The sequence below is a fragment of the Mya arenaria genome, chromosome 4 (genome assembly GCF_026914265.1).
Source record: "Mya arenaria isolate MELC-2E11 chromosome 4, ASM2691426v1".
NCBI lineage: Eukaryota > Metazoa > Mollusca > Bivalvia > Myida > Myidae > Mya > Mya arenaria.
Window position 1 is genome coordinate 36,963,987 of NC_069125.1, and position 23,245 is coordinate 36,987,231.

The window sequence follows — 23,245 nt, forward strand, 5'->3', positions numbered from 1 at the left end:
AGGAAAATCAAAATATATATAAAAAGAAGCATTCATAAACTACAGAAAGGTAGAAAGAAAGATTGTACTAGAAGTTGTTGCTTTGTTACTTTTGATTATGCTCAAATTTAAACTGATTGTAAATGTTATAAGAATTTAAAAAAAAATCCATAGAAATCCATGAGCCAAACATACATAACTACGTTGCAAAACCATCACCCACAGTTGGCATACGTATATCTCTAAATAATTGCTAGGGTTACCGCCTGAGATCGGTTACCAAACAAAACAACAGGAGTATAGATGGCAGATGGAGTCTCTTTAAATTTAGTATACGCGTAAGCAATTAATAAGGACTAATTTAATAATAGCAAAACATGTCGACAACAAAGTCTTATGTGAAACAGTTCGCGATCTAAAGTTTCAAAATAGTTTATCTAAGGCATAGATAAGAAACATTTAAATGTAAAGTTTAAACTCAAGACAGTTTGTGAATACACAAGGTGCTCGAAACATGAAATTCTTGGCTTTGTTTCTACTTGTTGGGGCAGTTATTGGTATGCTTCAGAATTTACTTTGATACATAATATAATCCACTTTGTACATTTATCAACATTTTGTAAAACGAGATTTCATAATTAACAAATTTAAACTTTGTGCATTATTTTAAGACTATTAATCGGGTTGTTTTGAGTCAAGAGTTTTGTAATTGATGTAGCTTTTGCTTGCTGATTTCGTCGAAAAAATAAATACGAAAATACGCTAAATGGCGGGGTAAAAGAACAACAAAGCGCCATGTAGCGGGGAAGCGAGAAATACACCATGTGGCGGGTCGTAAATAAGCCATATGGTGGAACGCAAATACGACAAGTCGCGAGGTAAAAATATGTCGGAAAATCATGTCGTATTTTCGCCCCGAAACGGGGAGTATTTTCGTAGATTCGCACAACCATTTCGCGTATTTTTGCTTTACATACGGCGTGTTTTTGTATTCACGCCTTTCCACATCGTTATTTTGCGCCCCTCTATATTGGGTGTTTTCGTATTGTCGTAGTTTCGCCATGCCGCTTTGCGTATATGTTTTCCTTCAACCGCCACATAGGATAATGCCGTATTTCGCCCCGCCGGAAAAAAATAGTACTCCAAATCAGAAGGGCATTTCAAGTGTTGACCTGACAGCTGTGTTTTGATTCATATTCTTCAAATACCTATAATAGCGTGGTATTTTTACGTTGTTGTTTTCGGTCAACAAGGAATTTAACATACACAATGAAATAGTTTTTCTCGTTGTTTTAGAGTGCATGCAACTTCATATTTAATCGTAGGTCATAACATTTATAGTTATAAAATGAAGAAAATTGCAATTGTATTTAAAAAAAAAACACACATTACAGATGGCTAATACTCAAAATGGCATACAATATGCCTGCCAAATGTCCGAAAATGTTTAATTTTCCAAGATATTTTTTTTTAATTTGCTTAATTGTTTGTCAAGTATTATCGTAATGGAATTGTTTCGAATCAAATCTATTATTTCAAGCAATTGAACGGCATTTTGAAAAAAAGACCAATATCAATATGGCGTCTAAGATGGCGCCAAAAATGTATCCGAATTGTGATTTCTTTTTATCAGAGTTGTGCATTGGCTTGATATCTGGCCAAACATCATAATGTTTTGCCAACATTGTACAAGTATGTTTAAATGTAATAAGAAAACAATTGGACCTTATTTAGTTGAAAACGACGTTATTGACTGACGCCAAAATATAACAGAAATGGATTTTACTACCAGATAGGCGTGTTTTTTCTAGGATATAATAATTAATTTAAGACTTCTGTTTGATAAATTGCTAAACATACAACCTGATAACGGCCGAATGGCCGAAACGTTGTTTCATAAATAAATAATTTGTGTTGAAGTTGGACTTCTTTAATTATCACCGTTTGATAAATTGGAAACATTAAGTGTTTTTCAAAAGATATCTCTACTCAAAGTATTTGAATAAATTATTTATTTAATTCATATCAAATCAATATTCACTCAAAAATACAAAATAGAATCAATAAGCCAATAGTGCGTCAAAGATGGCCGTTATGAATAAGGTTATTGTACGTTATGGAAATTGCAACTTTTCCGTAAACTAGTATATTATGTCTGAATTTTGTTAAATTATTGGCATTTTCACAGAATTTAATAGAAAAAAATAACACCAAATATTTAAAGAATAATTGTTGCCATATATCATGATGCAGTTGCATCATGTTTAAATATTTCATCGGAAATAACCGAAGTCTGCATTAAGAAATGTATTAATTAAAATGTAATTGTGAAAATGCAATCACACATATGAAGATGGCAACAAAATGAGAACATGGTGATAGAAATATATAGACCGACAAAACCGAGTTCATTGAACCATGTTGACCATTTAAGCTTTGCTTTCACTGTACCGATTTTGGCTCGATCGGCCCCAATTTACAAAGTTTTGTTAAGGGTTTTTGAAACATAAAGTTTGTAGATCATTATGTTTCTCCCTGATCTACAAGGACTATATTTATACTGATGCCGCCACGTGTGTTCCCACGATCTGCTTCTTTACACTGAAAGTAGATCGCGTAGTAATTTGGCAGAGAAGTTCCGATTGACGCACAACGTTACGGACAACACAGACTATCCTAACTGTCAAAATATCTTAATCAGTGAATGTTGGGGTCACTTTAAATGGGTTTCCATTTAATGAAGGACAAAGATAAGAAACACGGAATTCAAACTCAAAGCAGTTTGTGATTGAACAAACAGCTAGAAAAATGAAAGTCTTGGCTCTGTGTATCACTGTTGGGACAGTTATCGGTATGGTTATTGTTTCCTCAAATATTCATTTATTATTTCCCTTTCTGAGGCCGAATACTTTTTAATATTCACTGTGAAGAATGTTGTATGGTGTTTAACGTCACTGGTATATTTTATATTGTTGCAAACCTGTTATATTTACAGGATGTGTTCTCTCGGAGGAGTGTCACACGCTTCTCTCCTGCGATCATCTCACCTGCGCGGGCGACTGGACGCTTGATTGCGTTCAACACGAGTGCACATGTACTCACACAAACGGTAAAGGAGCATTCGGAACTCCTCGGCCATTTTCCATCGAAAACAAACGGTTTACAACGTCATAAATCTTTACATTCAACTACACTTCAAGAAGATCGCGTATTAATTCCAATTTAGGTATTAAACTTAATGACTTTACTCTTGGGAGTCTTAATTATTAATGCAATAAAACACTTCACTGGCAATGAATTTAAACATAGATATTCAACATACACGTTAAAACACTACAGTTAATTAATACTATTATTCAAAACATTACGAACTAATTCCACTGATGTACCAGCACACTTCTGACGTTGTTTTCGATTGAAAATGGCCTAGGAGTACCGAATGGGTAAAGGAGCTTTAGAAGCTTTCAGGGGCGGATCCAGGATTCGATCTTAGAGGGAGCGTAACTCAGGTGCATAACATTTTGACTTGCACCCTTCCCTTAGAACCGAAATTTATTTAGGTTAAAGTGTTTGAAGGGATACCCCCCCAAGAAATTTTTTAAAATTTCTAGTCCAAAATGGCGCATTTCGGGCGTATTTTATTTGTTGTTTTTTCACTTATATTGAAATAAAAGTAAACTTTAAGTTGGACGATTTTAGAGAGGAGGGGGCGCCGGGGCCGCGGAGGGGGCGCCCGGGGTGCGTACACCTTAGAACCGCAAGTGGCTTTATAATGTTTAAGGTCTGTGTATGGCTTCCCCCATCGTTTCGACCGTGCAATTTTTAAGGGGAATGTGGAAGCCCAAGGCAACACCAAATTGATGTTTCGATCGACAGATTTACCGCACCTTTTTTCCGAACCAAATATTTCAAGCGACTGCTTCTTTTGATAAAAAATAAATGTCTCATTAATCTGTCCAACCTTTTGTCAGAAATTTTAATGGCATGCATGCTTTCTTGTGAAACATAATGCACTAAGCAATTTGATGTTTAAATGTCTCTAACAAAATTTATGTTTATAAGTGAATGTTTCGAGGGGCATTTCCTTAATGTGAGAGGAGATTTCGAAAGGAGAATACCGACCTCATTTTTTAGAGTTTTCATTTTAAATATTAATGCTATATATTAACATTTATTTCGGGTTTATTTATTCATTTTAGCTCGACTATTCGATGAGGTTAGATAACTCCATATTATTCTTTACACATATTATGGCCCCTGATTTACTATGAAATTTAGGTTAAAGTTTTAGTGCAAGTTAGAATATTTATTAATAACTTCTATATCCTTTGTTCAATTGACTTAATACTTACCACAGTTGTTCAGGACCATCACACAATGAGGTTACATATATCCATATTATCCTAAATACAAGTTATGGCCCCTGATTGACTTAGGTTAAAGTTTTAGGGCAGGTTAAAGTTTTAGGGCAAGTTGGGATTTTCACTTAAAACTCCAATACCATTCATTCAATTGACTTAATACTTCACACAGATGTTCATAGCCATCACATAATGAGGTTAGATAACTCCATATTATCTTTTATACAAATTATGGCCCCTGATTGACTATGGAACTTGAGTTAAAGTTTTAGGGCAGGTTGGGATATTGTTTAATAACTTCTATACCTTTCATTCAATTGACTTAATACATCACACAATTGTTCAGGACCATCATCCAATGAGGTAACATAACTCCATATCCTTAATACAAGTTATGGCCCCTGATTGACTTAGGTTAAAGTTTTGGGCAAGTATAAGTTAAGGGCAAGTCGGGATTTTAATAAAAAAAACTTCTATACCGTTCATTAAATGCACTTAATAAAATTCAAAATCATTTACGACCATCTTACAACAAGAAACATAACACTGTTTTAAGCCTTAATACAAATAAAAAATAATAATTTCCTTTGAAAGGCATATTTGTATATTCTTAACCATATTTTCATAATGGGAAATCAAGTTATTTGAATGACTTGCGTCGTTGTTTGGGCGGGCTGGTGGGAGGGCAGCATCAAAGACACCTTATGTATCAAATAATTTTAGTTAGGTTTGACATAAAGAGACCAAACTTGGTATTATTACATCGTTATTGTATTCTAAGTCAAAGCGGCGTAGTCGAGCGCGCTGTCTTACGACGTCTCTTGTTTAAAACTTAATTTAACACATATACAATGTAGATCACAACCTCGCACGTTTTGACAAAAAAAAATTGTCTTTGAAAGAGCCAAATTTTGCGAAAATGCATGGAAACCAGTCATATAAGACTGTTGGCAGTTCTTTTTTTTATATTTCAATTCAAAAATTCATATTTTTTTGCGTTTTTCTTAAACCATTAGTAACGGTTTAAGCCATAAAACATTAATTTTCGAATGAAAATCTACGATCTGATTTTTTGTCAGCAATCTTTAATCATTGGTTTGCAGATATTTACGCTAAAATTTGCTCTTTCCAAGACAAAAAGATAAAAAAAAGTTGTAAAAACGGTATATCTGTGAGAGTGCAGCTTTAAACAAAACAAGAAATGTGTGGCTTACGGTGAAGTTAACCCTCGAAAGCCGAACGGATCGTTACAAAAACAGTGTGTACACCACGTGATATATTACGTCATTAATGCTACGTAGGAAGGCAACATTTTGCTTCGAAAGAAAACTTTTAAAAAACAAAGATAACTTTTCTTTTTCTTCACCATTTTCCATGAAACAAAGGGCAGTCTATGACGCTTAAAGAGCCCGCTTTCGAATTATTACCGGAGTATGATTAGGTGATTAGTTTCTTTAGTTCGACAAAACTCTTCCAAAAAAATGTTTTGAGGGTGCTCAGTCAGGCTTCGGTTTTGTAAAAAGGTTCGTCGAAGTGTTTTAAAGAACTAAAATCTCAATTAAAATCTGGTAAAAAGACCAAAGGCGGGGGCTCTGTAAGCAGCGTAGACTGCGATATGTTTCGTTTAAAATGATGACGAAATAGTTGATTTATCATTGTTTAAAGTCTTCAATCGAAGCAAAATATTGCCTTCCGACGAAGCATATATGACGCAATTTTTTACGTGGTATAAACACACTGAAGAAGTATTTACATTATACTGTTTTTGCAGCTGCATCATGCATCACGACTGCTGACTGTCCAGCCTGCACTGACGGCCATGAGCATTGTGTGGACAACAAGTGCCGCTGTGGTTTTCGTGACCACAGTCAGGGATAACTGGCTCATGTTTGATGTATGTAATGCGTGAATAAACTGTAGATTCAGAGATTTCAAATTTTTAAACGATACATACAGTGGCTGCAAATACTGTTAATATTGCCACAGCGAAGACATAATCGACAAGTACAAGCCCAGGCCCCAATTTCTCGAAACTTCTTAAGCTTAACAGGCTTAAGTCGCTTATTTCAATCATCCAAAATACATACTTATAATGGATTTTGATGAATGAAAAATGGTTTCTTTTAATTAGCATACAGATTTTTATTATATAATTCATAAAAACTCTTAAAGAAGTAAATATAACGCATATTACAGAACAACAAAAAAGTGAGTTTAGCTTAATCCTGTTATAAGGGACTTAAGAAGTTTCGAGAAATTGGGGCCAGAAGCCTAAAAGCCTCAACTTGCTATGATATTGAGTAATCTTGCATAATTTAGAAACCAATAAGCAAACAGACGAGAAATGAGCACAGAGACTTGAAAGTATGATGCAGATCCCAACAGCTGACTCTGGCTTACTTTAAATTGTTGCTTGTGGCCTCAGTTGGGTAAAATCAGTCTTGACCCTGTATATAAAAACAAAACATTTTATGGGCTGCTTATCACGTCATGGGACACAAAACAACTATAAATCATGATTTTTCGACGATATTTCATTTATAAAAGCTCAAAATCCACTAGGGTTACATAATTGACAAGTGTCAAGATTTTTAGGGTCAAGCAACTATTTAAAGTAAGCCAAGTGCAGCTGTTGGGATCTGCATCATAATTTCAAGTCTCTGTGGAAATACGAGGCCCGTTTCCCACTAGGGCTAGTTTCTCATGTACACAGAAACGAACACGGGCTCTGATCTACCCAAGAAACAGCCACGAAGTGTTCGGAACTCCTCGGCCATTTTAGCTTAGAGAAGCCGAACATTTACTATGAAAATGCTTAAGCTAGTGACAGCAAGCGAGAAATATCTTATAACCACAATTGTAAGACAAAAGATGTAGCTACCCGTTCAAATCAAAAATACTGTGTGTCTTTAAAGTCATTTGCGAAATCTCTCTGTCCATGTCTTCCCGGTCGAATAACAAGTTGAACATGTCATAGATATCCAATCTTGTACAAAAAACACTCATACCCGAATAACGTTAGCATTTAAAATGTAGAGCACGACTTCACGTACAAGTAGCCGTTTGCAGCGACTCATTTACATAATCGTTTATCAATTAAAGTTGTTTCTGTGTTAGAACAGCAAGCAAACAACAGATTTCTTTGAGGAAGTTCGAGTATTCGATCGTTTTTAGTGCTGAATATCCCATTTGTAATAAAAACATCATTATCTTTCGGTGGTTCATCATTGACTTAATAGACTGGGTCATGGTGTTCCATTTATAACCAGATCAAAACTAGTTGTAAAAATAAGTAAAAAGTTAGAGGGAACGCCTAATAATAAGTACACGTGAAGGCCCAATAAGCAAGGACAAGTGAACGCCCAAAAGCAAGTACACATGAACGTCCAATAGCCAGTACACGTGAAAGTCCAAAAGCAAGAACACGTGAACGTCCAATAGCCAGTACACGTGAAAGTCCAAAAGCAAGAACACGTGAACGTCCAATAGCCAGTACACGTGAAAGTCCAAAAGCAAGAACACATGAACGTCCAATAGCCAGTACACGTGAAAGTCCAAAAGCAAGAACACGTGAACGTCCAATAGCCAGTACACGTGAAAGTCCAAAAACAAGAACGCGTGAACGTCCAATAGCAAGTTCACGTGAACGCCCAAAAGCAAGTACACGTGAACGCCCAATAGCCAGTACACGTGAAAGTCCAAAAGCAAGAACACGTGAACGTCCAATAGCAAGTTCACGTGAACGCCCAAAAGCAAGTACACGTGAACGCCCAATAGCAAGTACACGTGAACGCCCAAAAGCAAGTACACGGGAACGCCCAATAGCAAGTTCACGTGAACGCCCAAAAGCAAGTACACGTGAACGCCCAATAGCCAGTACACGTGAAAGTCCAAAAGCAAGAACACGTGAACGTCCAATAGCAAGTTCACGTGAACGCCCAAAAGCAAGTACACGTGAACGCCCAATAGCAAGTACACGTGAACGCCCAATAGCAAGTTCACGTGAAAGTCCAAAAGCAAGAACACGTGAACGTCCAATAGCAAGTTCACGTGAACGCCCAAAAGCAAGTACACGCGAACGCCCAATAGCAAGTACACGTGAAGGCCCAATTACAAGTACACGTGAAAGCCCAATAGCAAGTACACGTGAAAGTCCAAAAGCAAGTACATGTGAAGGCCCTATAGCAAGTACACTAGAAAGTCCAATAGCAAGTTCATGTGAAGGGCAAATAGCAAGTTCATTTGAAGCCCCGATAGCATGTACACATGAAAATCCAATAGCAAGTACACGTGAAAGTCAAATAGCAAGTTCACGTGAAAGTCCAATAGCAAATACACGTGAAAGTCCAATAGCAAGTTCACGTAAAAATCCATTAGCAAGTACACGTGAAATTCAATAGTAGGTTCACGTGAACGCCCAATGGCAAGTAAACGTGAAAGTCCAACACCAAGTACTAGTAAACGCCCAATAACAAGTACACGTGAACGCCAAATAACAAGAACACATGGACGCCCAATAACAAGTACACGTGAAAGTCAAATAGCAAGTACTCGTGAAAGTCCAATAAAAAGTACATGTGACCTCACAATAGCAAGTACACATGAAAACCAATAGCAAGTTCACGTGAAAGTCCAATTGCAAGTTCACTTGAAGGCCCAATAGCAAGTACACGTGAACGCCAAATAGCAAATTCACGTAAACGCCTAATAACAAGTACACGTGAAGGCCCAATAACAAGTTCACGTGAAGGCCAATAGCGAGTACAAGTGAAGGCCAATAGCAAGTACACGTAAAGGCCCAATAGCAAGTACACGTGAAGGCCCAATAGCAAGTACACGTGAAGGCCCAATAGCAAGTACACGTGAAGGCCAATAACAAGTACACGTGAAGGCCAATAGCAAATATACGTGAAGGCCAATAACAAGTACACGTGAAGGCCAATAACAAGTACACGTGAAGGCCAATAACAAGTACACGTGAAGGCCAATAACAAGTACACGTGAAGGCCAATAGCAAGTACACGTGAAGGCCAATAACAAGTACACGTGAAGGCCAATAACAAGTACACGTGAAGGCCAATAACAAGTACACGTGAAGGCCAATAACAAGTACACGTGAAGGCCAATAACAAGTACACGTGAAGGCCAATAACAAGTACACGTGAAGGCCAATAACAAGTACACGTGAAGGCCAATAACAAGTACACGTGAAGGCCAATAACAAGTACACGTGAAGGCCAATACCAAGTACACGTGAAGGCCAATAGCAAGTACACGTGAAGGCCAATAACAAGTACACGTGAAGGCCAATAGCAAGTACACGTGAAGGCCAATAACAAGTACACGTGAAGGCCAATAACAAATACACGTGAAGGCCAATAACAAGTACACGTGAACGCCCAATAGCAAGTACACGTGAAGTCCCAATAGCAAAGACATGTGAACGCCCAATGGCAAGTACACGTGAACGCCCAATAGCAAGTACACGTGAAGGCTCAATATCAGGAACACGTGAACGCCCAATAGCAAGTACACGTGAAAGTCCAATAGCAAGTACACTTGAAAGCCCAACATCAAGTACACGTGAAAGTCCAATAGCAAGTACACGTGAAGCCAAATAGCAAACACATCTGAAAGTCCAATAGCGAGTACACGTTAAAGTCCAATAACAAGTACACGTGAAGGCCAATAGCAAATATACGTGAAGGCCAATAACAAGTACACGTGAAGGCCAATAGCAAGTACACGTGAAGGCCAATAACAAGTACACGTGAAGGCCAATAACAAGTACACGTGAAGGCCAATAACAAGTACACTCGAAGGCCAATAACAAGTACACGTGAAGGCCAATAACAAGTACACGTGAAGGCCAATTACACGTGAAGGCCAATAACAAGTACACGTGAAGGCCAATAACAAGTACACGTGAAGGCCAATAACAAGTACACGTGAAGGCCAATAACAAGTTTACGTAAATTCTAATAGCAAGTTAACATGAACGCCCAGTGTCAAGTTAATGTGAAGGCTTAATAGCAAGTACACGTAAAAGTCTAATAGCAAGTACACGTGAAAGTCCAATAGCAAGCACACGTGAAAGTCCAATAGCAAATACACGTGAAAGTCCAATAGCAAATACACGTGAAAGTCCAATAGGAAGTACACGTGAAAGTCCAATAGCAAGTACACTAGAAAGTCCAATAGCAAGTACACGTGAAAGTTCTATAGCAAGTACACGTGAAAGTCCAATAGCAAATACACGTGAACGCCCAATAGGAAGTATACGTGAAAGTCCAATAGCAAGTACACGTGAAAGTCCAATAGCAAGCACACGTGAAAGTCCAATAGCAAGTACACGTGAAGTCCCAATAGTAAGTACATGTGAAAGTTCAAAAGCAAGTACAGGTAAAGCCAATTAGCAAGTTCACGTGCAAGTCCAATAGCAAGTACAGGTGAAAGTCCAATAGTTAGTACACGTGTTGTCCAATAGCAAGTATAGGTGAAAGTCCAATAGTTAGTACACGTGTTGTCCAATAGCAAGTACAGGTGAAAGTCCAATAGTTAGTACACGTGTTGTCCAATAGCAAGTATAGGTGAAAGTCCAATAGTTAGTACACGTGAAAGTCCAATAGCAAGTTCACGTGAAAGTTCAAAAGCAAGTACATGTGAAGCCAAATAGCAAACACATCTGAAAGTCCAATAGCGAGTACACGTTAAAGTCCAATAACAAGTACACGTGAAGGCCAGTAGCAAATATACGTGAAGGCCAATAACAAGTACACGTGAAGGCCAATAACAAGTACACGTGAAGGCCAATAACAAGTACACGTGAAGGCCAATAGCAAGTACACTTGAAGGCCAATAACAAGTACACGTGAAGGCCAATAGCAAGTACACGTGAAGGCCAATAACAAGTACACGTGAACGCCCAATAGCAAGTACACGTGAAGTCCCAAAAGCAAAGACATGTGAACGCCCAATGGCAAGTACACGTGAAAGTCCAATAGCAAGTACACTTGAAAAGCCAATTGCAAGTACACAAGTTCCAATAGGAAGAACACGTGAAGGCACAATAGTAAGTACACGTGAAAGTTCAAAAGCAAGTACAGGTAAAGCAAATTAGCAAGTACACGTGCAAGTCTAATAGCAAGTACACGTGAAATTCCAATAGTTAGTACACGTGCAATAGCATGTACATGTAAAGCACATTAGCAAGTACACGTTAAAGTCCAATAGCAAGTTCACGTGAAAGTCCAATAGCAAGTTCACGTGAAACTACAATAGCAAGTGCACGTGAAGCCCAATAGCAAATTCATGTGAAGGCCCAATTACAAGTACACGTGAACGCCCAATGTCAAGTTTATGTGAAGGTCTAATAGTAAGTACATGTGAAATTCCAATAGCAAGTACACGTGAAAGTCCAATAGCAAGTACACGTGAAAGTCCAATAGCAAGTACACATGAAAGTCCAATAGCAAGTACACGTGAACGCCCAATATGAAGTACACGTAATAGTCCAATAGCAAGTACACGTGAAAACCAAACAGCAAGTACACGTAAAAGTCCAATAGCAAGTACATGTGAAAGTCCAACAGCAGGTACATGTGAAAGCCCAAAATCACGTACACGTAATAGTCAAATAGCAAGTACACGTGAAAAACCAATACCACGTTCAGGTGAACGCCCAATAATAAGAACACGTGAAAGTCCAATTGCATATTATTGTGAAAGTCCAATAGCAAGTACACGTGCAAGTCCTATAGCAATTACACGTGAAAACTCAATAGCAAGTACACGTTAAAGCCCAATTACATATAATTTCGGCAAAATCATGTTCAAATCCTGCAATCTTTAAACCTTTACTTAGGCGAACTATACTAAGTGACTTTCTAATTGCGGAAATTGCTCCGACTGGATTTATTCATTTATGGATTATGTATGGCTTTAATAATCGTATACAAGTTTTAGTAATAGGTAGACGACATAAAGTAAGATCTTAATTAATAAGAAATAACTTCAGGTCATCTTAATGACTTAAAATACAACATTATTAGCTGACATATTGTAAACGCAAAATCTGATGCTCGGAGTGTGTATCGGATGACTGGCAATTGGCGGACCTTTCAACACCCGCGAAAGTTGAAATTCTTAATGATTAAGCCAAATACTTTATGAATGCCTATCTGCAATTTCATTGGCAGAGAATGTAGGTTGTTTTCTAATGTTTAAAATGTTGCGAAAAAGTTAGACTGAGCGCGCAAAAACTGGTTAATCTTTTTGTACATGGAATTCCTCTTACCCAAACATTTGCTTGTCTAACGATTCATTGATGTCTGTGTGTACTAAGCTTGTGTTTTCTTCAGTGCTTGTGATGTATATGTTTTACATATAAATATATATGTATATATACATACAAAAGTAGGTTGTTGGTTCCAGTTTAGTTGAAATTGTCACAGTCGTCTAGGAGGCGAATTTGTTTGAAGGAAAATGTTGACCACGGACGACGGACGGACAATCAACCTATCGTAATAGCCAAAAAAAAAATAACTAAAATCCTACTTTTCAAAATCTGTTTTTTTACTTCAGCATACTTGAGATATTGGGGGACAAACACATGCTATTTTTGTTAACAGTTGTAATAGCAATTTTAGCAATATAAATCGGCAAAGATTCTCAAACAGGATCAACTTAAAAGTGATTTTCACTGCCTGGTGGGTTTCGTTTCCCGATAGGAAAACTAGTGCTTCCAAATAAGGGCACATGTTTAAATTTCGATATCTTAAGAATGGAGAAATTCAAAAAAAATCAGAACGGTAGGATTTAAGAATAATTTCATGGTTTTGGAGTGTCCGTAGACCAAATAATCTTATGCACAGGACAAGTTTCCGATTGTATGTGCTGGCTCCCGATCGGTATCTTAAGAATGGAGAAATTGAAAAATAAAACAATCTGAACGGTAGGATTTCAGATTTATTTCATGGTTTTAGAGTGCTCGTAGACCAAATAATCTTATGCACAGGAAAAGTTTCCGATGGCATGTGGTGGTTCCCGATCGGTCAACAATTGACAAATGATTTCTGATCGGGAACCACTGAAGGGGACACCGCTTGTTAGCGGATCGGGCAATTTCCATCCCGGATCAGTGTCACCGCTTGAAAAAATACGTAGTTAAATTATACCAACACGTTTCGAGCAATACACCCGCTTATTTGAAAACTTTATGCTGCAATGCAATTGTATTTGCATACCTCTTTTGGCATGTCTGTGTTTCGAAGAAGAGCGGTCGAGTTATTATAAACATTTTAGTATGCTTGGTGTGAGCAGACGTCGGCATCAAAAGTGTTGTCGTGCAGAACTAAATATTAAACATGCCCTATAGTATGTTAGGCAACTCCCATATCTCTTGCTAAAACATGCGTCGTATTTAACCCCTGTTCGCTTGACAAAATCGGATGAGTTTATGCATACGCTTCTTGTTAGACATGTTAGGATATTGTCAATATCTAACAACAAATATGTTAGACTATAAAATAAGTTATTAAAACCTGATACCAAAAGTGAATTGAAGTTTGAGTTTATACATACTTTTTATGTTTTAAACGGCGCTATAATGATTGATTCAGAAATCAACATGAAGTACACCACCTCAAATCGAAATAATATAATCCATATCTACTTAGAAAATTGCCCTTTTCTGCTCAAGTTTATCAACAAATTAAAAAGATGAATTAAATAGTAATACACTTGACCAACTAACTGCTGATTAAAATGTATGAGTACGTGATATGGTCACTTTAAGGTCCATGCGGACACAAGGTCAAAAGTTGTATAAGACCTTAAATATTGAAAGCGTCCAGCAGATGTTCTCATTCCTCAAGGTACCGTGTGTGATTCGACAAGCTAAATCAGCATGAAATTATTGGCTTTGTTTGTTGTTGTGGCAGCAATCGGTATGTTGTTTTTTGTTGTTGTGGTTTAACCTTGTCTAGTGTTTGCAGATATGTGTGGACAAGTGACAATCTAGGATTTGTTCTTTTATATCGGCCTGATGCCTCGCTACACACTGCTCCATGTTCAAAATATCACCAAATAAAATCATAGCATAATGCAATAAAGTGTACAAAGAGTTTTGATTCATTTAAATTGCATAATTGGCTCGTCTGCTTTGAAATAGCGTTACAATTATACAGGACATACTCCACAGTTAGTTCGCAATAATCACCTCGTATATTGATTGGTCCAGTCATATCATCAAATTTGAATGAATATGTTCGATATCTATTTTGGTAGTCAAAAATTAGTTCATAGTATAATATCATAATGTAATGATAAATATAAACAATGCTTTAATTAGCGTTTGTTCATTGTTTGTTGGTCGTGTGTTTGTTTGTTTGTTTAATTAAACTAATTCTGCCAAGCCATTTGCGTTAACGTCTTTAAAATGAACTAAACACAATTAAATTTACATAAGGAACTCTCTGTTCTATAAAATGTAACACTAAAATTGAAACTACATAACTCGTACGCCAGGGTTGGTATGGAGTGAGGATTGCTGGGGAGTGCTGTCATGTGATCATGTGACTTGTTCAGACGGATATGACTTGGATTGTGTTCAACGCGAGTGCACATGTACACACAAGAACGGTAAATGGTTTCAACACTTTATTTCGAGTTAACATGCATACACAAAAACGGCTTTCGAAAACCTTTTCCACTCATATACTTAATACCCCTTGAAAATATGTTATTAAGTAAAAATATATGTTATTTTTTCGAACCTTAAACATTCGAGGATCATTAACACTTTTCCAAATGAGGTCTTTATATATGATGCCTATTTCGGGTTGTTAAGAACATTGCAGTTTACGAGTAGGATCAAATATGTTTAAATTAGTTTTGTTTGAGCCTATGTTTGACTGATTGTTGCCAGTTCGTGTTGGGGTGGACGAAATCGGCGGCGAAACTTTCATTACATCGACGAGATAATAGAGATAATAATGAAATAGTTGTGGTGGGCCAAAAAACAGAAGCAGCAGCAATAGCAGCGTAGTAATAGTATTAGTAGTAGAAGTAGTCGTAGTAGTAGTAGTGGTTGTAGTGGAAGTAGTAGTAGTATTAGTAGTAGTAGTAGTAGTAGTAGTAGCAGCAGCAGCAGCAGCAGCAGCAGCAGCAGCAGCAGCAGCAGTAGTAGTAGAAGTAGTAGTAGTAGTAGAGTAGTAGTAGTAGTAGTAGTATCAGTACTAGCGGTGGTGGTGGTAGTAGTAGTAGTAGTAGTAGTAGTAGTAGTAGTAGTAGTAGTAGTAGTAGCAGTAGCAGTAGCTGTTTATACGTTTTTATTTGATGCGGGCAGCCACTTGCTTTGACAGTAGGTATAAGAACAAAAGGCTAGCCCTCAGTTGAAGGCAGTAGCATTTGTTTACAGATTTACGTGCATTAGAACATTCATTTTCATTTTTTTATGTAGCAACTTCGTGCATCACTCTTGGCGAGTGTCCGACCTGCGATCGAGGGCGTCCTCATTGCCTGGACAACAAATGTCGATGCGGATGGTGAGCCAGCGATCAGGTTTTCGGAGCATACCTTGAAATGAACTCATTGTGTATACTTCTCGTCACAATAAACTGTAATAAGTGGGGTTCTTCGCTTTTATTGTTTAACTCAGTTGGCAGGGGCGGATCCAGGAATCAACGTTAGAGGGGGCGTAGCTTAGGGGCGCAACCTTTTGACATGCACCCCTCCCTCTGAATCGAAAGTGTATGGCATAAACTGTTTGCATATGGATTGGAGGTTAAGCAATCAAGAAAAAATAGCAATTTGTAGTTGAAAATGATGCATTATGGGCGTATTTTATTATTTTTTATCTCCTAAATTGACATAAAAAGTAAACTTTGACGATTTTAGAGGGGGCGCGCGCCGGATGCGCCCCCCTCTAAATCCGCTAGTGGTTGGAATGAGTTAAAGTTTGAATAAGTGTGCATATTTCTTCTTATTGATAAACTGAAAATTAAAGTTTCAGCTACACAAAACATGTGTGTAGTCAAAACGTGTTTTGATTTGTCAATATTTATACAAAGAAAACTGTTGACCAATCCTATTATTTTTATGTGGAAACTCGCCAAAGGATAGCATGCGGATAAATTATCAAGTTTTTCTATCATTGGCTGCTGGAGTAATTCATATGTAGTTTTAGCCGGAGGGGATCCAGGGCTTAATTTTTGTGTGTAAAACCCGAAAATGTTTGCCCTAAACCGGATGGGGCATCATATTTGATATACTTTGGCACACTAATCAAATGGAATATTTGACAAACAAGTTAACACGGCAACGTCCATGCTGATAAACACCAATGCCAAATCTAGTGCCGCTAAACAAGTGTGCTTTGTCGAGGAGAAGTAAAATAACAACACTGGAAAGTTTGTTTCTCGTGTAAACGTCAACTCGTAATTAATATGTTTAACCATATTTTATCACTCTATATCCATATGTTTCCGTCCTGAACTGGTCATTGAAACAGCAAAGAATATCGCCGAGAAGAAGAGTTGTTAATAATAATAATAGGTTTAATAATAAGGTCTATTCGAATTATTTCAATTACCGAGTTCATTAACTATTAAATATTAATTACCATAGGTTCATAGAGTTGACATTCACGGCCCCCAATCATTATTTTTTTAAGTTTACTCTTTTGCTATGATAAACAATCCTAACAGAAGCTTACGTTAACATTTTAGACGGCTGTCCTTGTCACGTTTTCAAATCTTTAGCCCCCTATTTGGAATAGTTTTAAATGTATATGGACATGACCTAACAAAATGTTTGTGGATATATTTGTCCAGGACCATTTGGTTAATTGGACACAAGGTGTCGTGACCCGAAAACGTAATACTGACCAGTTGTCTCATAGAGATAAAACCAACTGGTGTACGACGTTTTATTGCAACACGAACAACTAAAATGAATACAGCAATTTTATTTATTTTGGTTACATTTGTCGGTGAGTTTCAATACACTTGTTTCGTTGCATGATTTTAATATCGATTTAATCTACATGTATTATAATTAAAGATTTCGCATAATCCTTCTCCGTATGATATTGAAATTTTGTAAACATAGAATAAGGGCACTTAGTGCAAATCTTGCATTTTAATAATACTAATTGTTTGGTTGTATATATACACAATAATTTATTAAGGGGTCTTTATGTAAGCAAATGTGGGTGGAGATGGCTGGATCAGTTTGAATAACACTCTATGAATAAAAAATCCTTTGTCACATGTTCGGTGAAGTATGGGGTTGAGCAATTGTTATAAAGAATCATGATATCCGAGATTTGTTCCAATTCATTCCGATTGAAACAGAAAGGTCTTTCTACTTGCGAAAGTGTTTAATGCTAAAGAGTTCTAGACTAGCCAGCAACAATGTCTTATGGCGTCTTTGCTATAACTATAAATAAGAAATATTCTGAAAAGAAATAAAGTGAACTAAATACATATCTTGTGAAAAGAAAATATTTCCTTAAATAGAAGTAACTACCAAAAACACAAAGAAAACTGTTGTGTTTTAGTGTAGGGCATTTGTTTGGCACATAAGATATTCTTATTCTTGAAAGTTTTGTTGCCTTTGAATGCAAGTGCTCATAATTAATCTATGATTCTACAGTTATATTGTTTAAGGCCACAAAGACAATTAAACATTTATGAACGGATATTTTGCTCTAAAATTTAAATTACATGAAAACGTTTGAAATGATTTTTAGGAGTGGCTGTGTTGGAGGACTGCAGGTACAGCGGTGACTGTAACACCGTGACGTGTCCGTCAGAATATGTACATGCACTCATGGTAAACAGTGTCCATAGTTCTGTCATTGGTAATATTACATTGGAATAGTAGACATACTTCGCCCAGGTTCATGGTACGAGTTGTATGAATGGTTACGTTGGTTATATTTAAGAATAATATGTTTTCCGACAGCTTATAGAGATTCTACATATACATGAAAATGGAATGAGAAACATAAAAAAAAATCAATTTGATAGTTTTCCCTGTTTTAAATGTTAAGCCCGATCTCACTTCCAAATCAATAGTCAGCGCGCACGGGATCTGAACATAATTGTACAACGTCCAATGTCGTTACTTGCCTAAATAATTTGGTGTGCTTTTATGAAGAAAAAAAACAACTAAAATTGATAATCATGTTTATCCCTTAAATTGTAAAGTAGAAAGACATGGGAAAAAAAAAAACAGAAAAAAATATTTGTGTCAGTAAAATATTGAATTATATTTCACTAATTGAACTCCAAAACTAAATATATTAAGTCATCCTTGAAATATAACTGTTGGTGATCTATCTTTGAACAGTTATATTTGCGATCTTACACTATTAAAAACCAATGTGCATATATGTCATCGTCGAAATTCTGATGGATGACGTCTTTGTTCAATCCAAACAACTCGGTATTTGCTTTACATTTCATTTACATGCACTCAAGGCAAGATGTCACTAAAAATGTTAACGTTGGTGCTCGTTCATTGTTTAAATTCTTATATATCACATTTTAACAGTCCGATTTTGCGCGTTTACATAGTACGTAATATATACATATACGCCAATTTTTGCGTTACATATATTCTAACGGAACGTCTTTTAAAGTGCCTTAATTCTGCCCGCCAGCAAAACTTGCCACATAGAGTAGTGGCCTCCCCCATATTGCCAAAATGCACTGACCCACTGAATAACGATGATTTTCGTTTTTTGACATGTTGCAGTGAAAAAATGCATTCAAGTTTCGGACTGTGCAGACCCAACCTGCGACCACACAATACACTGCATGGACAATCTGTGCCGATGTGGGTACGGATACACCAACGTGACCAGGTCTTTGAACTAGAAGTGAATGCAGCATTTGGACGATGTCGGTTTTTAATGTCATATTCTCATTTATTATCCAATAACAATTCAAGACAACACATTTTGTTTTGTTTTAAAGTGCTTTATAATTGAAAATGATCTTATTTGTTACAACAAAAAGTGTAATATATCACATAATTTCTGTTTAGGATAATCGAAAGGTTGCAAAAGGTTGTCATCAAATACAATTATTTTTTTACGTTTCTATAAAATGGCAATATAAACATGCGTGATCGGAGAAAAAAAAACTTTCATTCCTGTTTTCAGATACGCAGGCGACACTTTTTGAAAAAGTTTAAAGTTTAAAGTTATCATATCAAGTCCTTTGATATAAGATGTAAAATATAAAAATTATCACAGACGGTCTTAATTATTGATTACTTTCAGTTTGATTTTAATCAATTGTATTATTTTAATTAATTTTTTCTCATAGTATTTAAGGATCGGTCTCATACATTTTAAATACATTTTATCTGTATGTAATAAATTAATGTATAAAAGAGTCACATTGATAAATATTATGTTTCTCTATCTGTCTTTCGGACTCATTAGCCTCGATCTATGCTGTTTTTAAGTGTCACAGATATATTCCATTGTATTATAATTGACATCTCGTAAAAGTTAGAAATATTCGAAGTCAACTTCAGATCGAGGCTTTTTATTATCACGAGACACATTTAACAAAGGGGAAAACGTCAAAGAACCGTCAGTCAAAACATGGGAAATCACTGGAACCTTCTTGAAATAAGTTAAAGATTCTCTCCCCTTCAAAAGGATGAAACCAATTCCTGATAAAATTCGATTGGCAGATTGTATTTGTTTTATTTTAAGTCAATATTCGGAATCGACAAAGTATTGAGACTTTTCACGTTTACGTTTCTATAAAAACGAATCTCTAACAGAAAAAAATACTAACTTATATAAAAGTCATGTTCCCATTTTACAGAGTGTCTTCGCTGTCACGTTTTCAAAACTCGGATGCTCTATTTGGAAAATGAACTTACAATCTTAATTGTATATAATAAGGAGCTTATCTTAACACCTGTTGGGGATACGTTTCGAAAATTTAGGACAATTTAAGGTTCTTCATGACCTGACAAAGTGATAGTGGTGCGTTGTAAAAGAAACTTAAGAACGTATCACTTCAACACGATCAACTAGAATGAATACAGCGGTTTCGTTATTGCTGGTAACCGTAATTGGTGAGTACCCTAAGTTATTTGTCTTTTGCATACATGTATGGGTTTCATAAGAACATAAATTCATTATTTTCTGTTGAAAAATATATAATTTTGAACGAATAACTTAATGATGTAACGGGGACACTATTTAACAAGTATTTATGTCGATTTCTCAGAAGCCTGGTCTAAAATAATAGACGTGTTATACGGGATTCATCCAATCTCTAAGGATTTGCCATATCAAAAATCGTAAAAAGAATCCGTCAAACTACAATTATTTGTACTACTCAGACGTCTAAATCGTAAGATATAAAAGCAATAAACACGTGGATTTCATATCTACAGAAAACACAGAGTCGAAAACATATTAAAGGACAACAAATTAAAAACATAACTCAGCGTTTTATTATTTGATTTGTTTAGGATTTGCGGTCGGCGAGGATTGTCGTCGCAGCAGCGATTGTACAACCGTGACGTGTCCGTCGGAGTATGTCATGGAGTGTCATTACCCCAACAGAATATGTACATGCACTCATGGTAAACAGATTCCATTATTCTGTCATTGGTAACTTTCCATTGGAAAATTATACGTACTTCGCTAAGTGGCCCACAGTATGTGGGTTTTATAATGAGGGATATGTTACTGTCTTTTATTAAATCCTTTCCAGCGGTTTATCAGGGGAATAAAAAAGAAATTTGCAACAATCAAAATATAAATTTCACTGTTTTGAAATTCTAGCCCGACCTCACTTCCTAATTAAAGGGCTGGGACAGAATTTTAACAGTATTTAATGACTTAATTTTCTTATATAATTTGGCTTGCTTTTCTTAATAAAAGCTTCGAAATCGTTAAAAAGCTGTCAGGCCCGACAAGCGTGATATTACTTTTTTACAAATCTGTTCACAGGCAATAAAAATCGAGTCCAAAAAAATATGTTGAGTGACCCCAAACTGTAACTGTTAAGCGCCTGTCATTACATAAGAACAACTTATATAAAGTGATGAATTGTTAGGACAATTAGCTAGTTTTATAACACTAACTGATTAGTCTATATGTACTATGATTTATAAACATTGCTTCCATCTCGCAAGTGTTTTGCTAGTGTAAAGTCAATTAAATGAAACCCGATATTGGATGAGGACGTTTTTACTATTTGAAGTAAGAAAAATAAGGCAGGGTCATCTTTCATTTTTTTCGAAATTATCTATAATTATATTTTTCCTTTATTCTCAAGATTCTTAGGGTTGCTCACATTTACGTTGCAAACTTATAAACGTATTTAAATAAAGTGGTATTTTAATGCGCACTATTTTAAACCGCATAACACCATACTTACAATTTAGTACACTGGCACATTTACTTTTTAATCATGGCAAACAGATGATCTGACAATACCTGATTTCGATTTGCAACACTTAGGAATGTACTTCTGCGGCCTTCAGCATAGAAACAACAAAAATAGCTGGAATTTAAATGTTCAATCTTACACTACTTAAACAACTGTTCTTTGTCGTTATCAAAAGTGCACCGCTTTAAATTCGAATGCCCTCATTATAAGCAGTCTCCAACAATGATGACGTTGGTGTTCGATCATTAGTAACATTCTTATATTACAGTTGTCATGTATCAGTCAGTTGCTCATATTTAAATAGGAAATATTTAAATTCTGCCTGCCTGCAGAATCGGCCACGCATAGCCATGGCCTCCCTAAAACCACTGGCACTGGATTTTCAAACTGCAAATTATTATTTTTTAAATACAAAAAAAAATCTGATTCAAACTAAAAATTGCAATGCCAGAATGTGAACAATTATTTATAACTATTGCTGTTTTTCTCATAAATATGCACTTTGTACTGTCTATATGCACTTTGTACTGTCTATATGCACTTTATATGCACTTTGTATGGTCTATATGCACTTTATATGCACTTCTTTCTGCCTATATGCACTTTGTACTATCTATATGCACTTTGTACTATCTATATGCACTTTATATGCACTTTATACTGTCTATATGCACTTTGTACTGTCTATATGCACTTTTATATGCACTTTGTACTGTCTATATGCACTTTGTACTGTCTTTATGCACTTTTTACTGTCTGTATGCACTTTACATGCACTTTGTACTATCTATATGCACTTTGTACTGTATATATGCACTTTATATGCACTTTGTACTGTCTATAAGCTTTTTGTACTGTCTTTATGCACTTTATACTGTCTATATGCACTTTGTACTGCACTGTCTATATGCACTTTATATGCACTTTGTACTATCTATATGCACTTTGTACTATCTATATGCACTTTGTACTATCTATATGCACTTTGTACTGTCTATATGCACTTTGTACGATCTATATGCACTTTGTACTATCTATATGCACTTTGTACTGTCTATATGCACTTTATATGCACTTGTACTGTCTATGTTTTACTAGACTATTTTTCAATATTTCTTCACATTTTTCCACTATAAGATCTTTTTTGATCTTTAATAAAAAGTTTGAGTTTGAAAATTCGGTGCCAGTGCCCAAAACTGGCAACATGCACTGACGCACTGAATTTGTTAACTGATGATTCCCAATTTCTTAAATGTTGCAGTGAAACAGTGCATTCAAGTTTCGGACTGTGCGGACCCAACCTGCACCCACACAATACACTGCATAGACAATATTTGCCGATGCGGCTACGGATACACCAACGTGACCAGGTCTTTGAACTAGAAGTGAATGCAGTGTGAGGATCCTTGTCGGTTTGGAAAGTCACATCGCATTTATAATCCAATAGCAAATAAACACCAGCAGACACTA

General features: G+C 36.2%; 1 protein-coding gene and 1 long non-coding RNA gene across 2 annotated transcripts; both read left to right on the top strand.

Annotated features, from left to right (window-relative positions):
* The first annotated feature begins 431 nt into the window (after nucleotides 1-431).
* LOC128230349 (serine protease inhibitor Cvsi-2-like) lies at nucleotides 432-6,267 on the top strand. The gene is made up of 3 exons (XM_052942540.1): nucleotides 432-536; nucleotides 2,975-3,088; nucleotides 6,112-6,267. Exons 1-3 carry the CDS (start codon nucleotides 494-496, stop codon nucleotides 6,216-6,218), a joined length of 264 nt encoding a protein of 87 aa, XP_052798500.1. The 5' UTR covers nucleotides 432-493; the 3' UTR covers nucleotides 6,219-6,267.
* A 14,073-nt stretch (nucleotides 6,268-20,340) lies between these two features.
* LOC128230331 (uncharacterized) lies at nucleotides 20,341-23,245 on the top strand. Its single transcript, XR_008260199.1, has 3 exons — nucleotides 20,341-20,447; nucleotides 20,850-20,963; nucleotides 23,037-23,245. It is a non-coding gene; the product is annotated as an uncharacterized LOC128230331 (long non-coding RNA).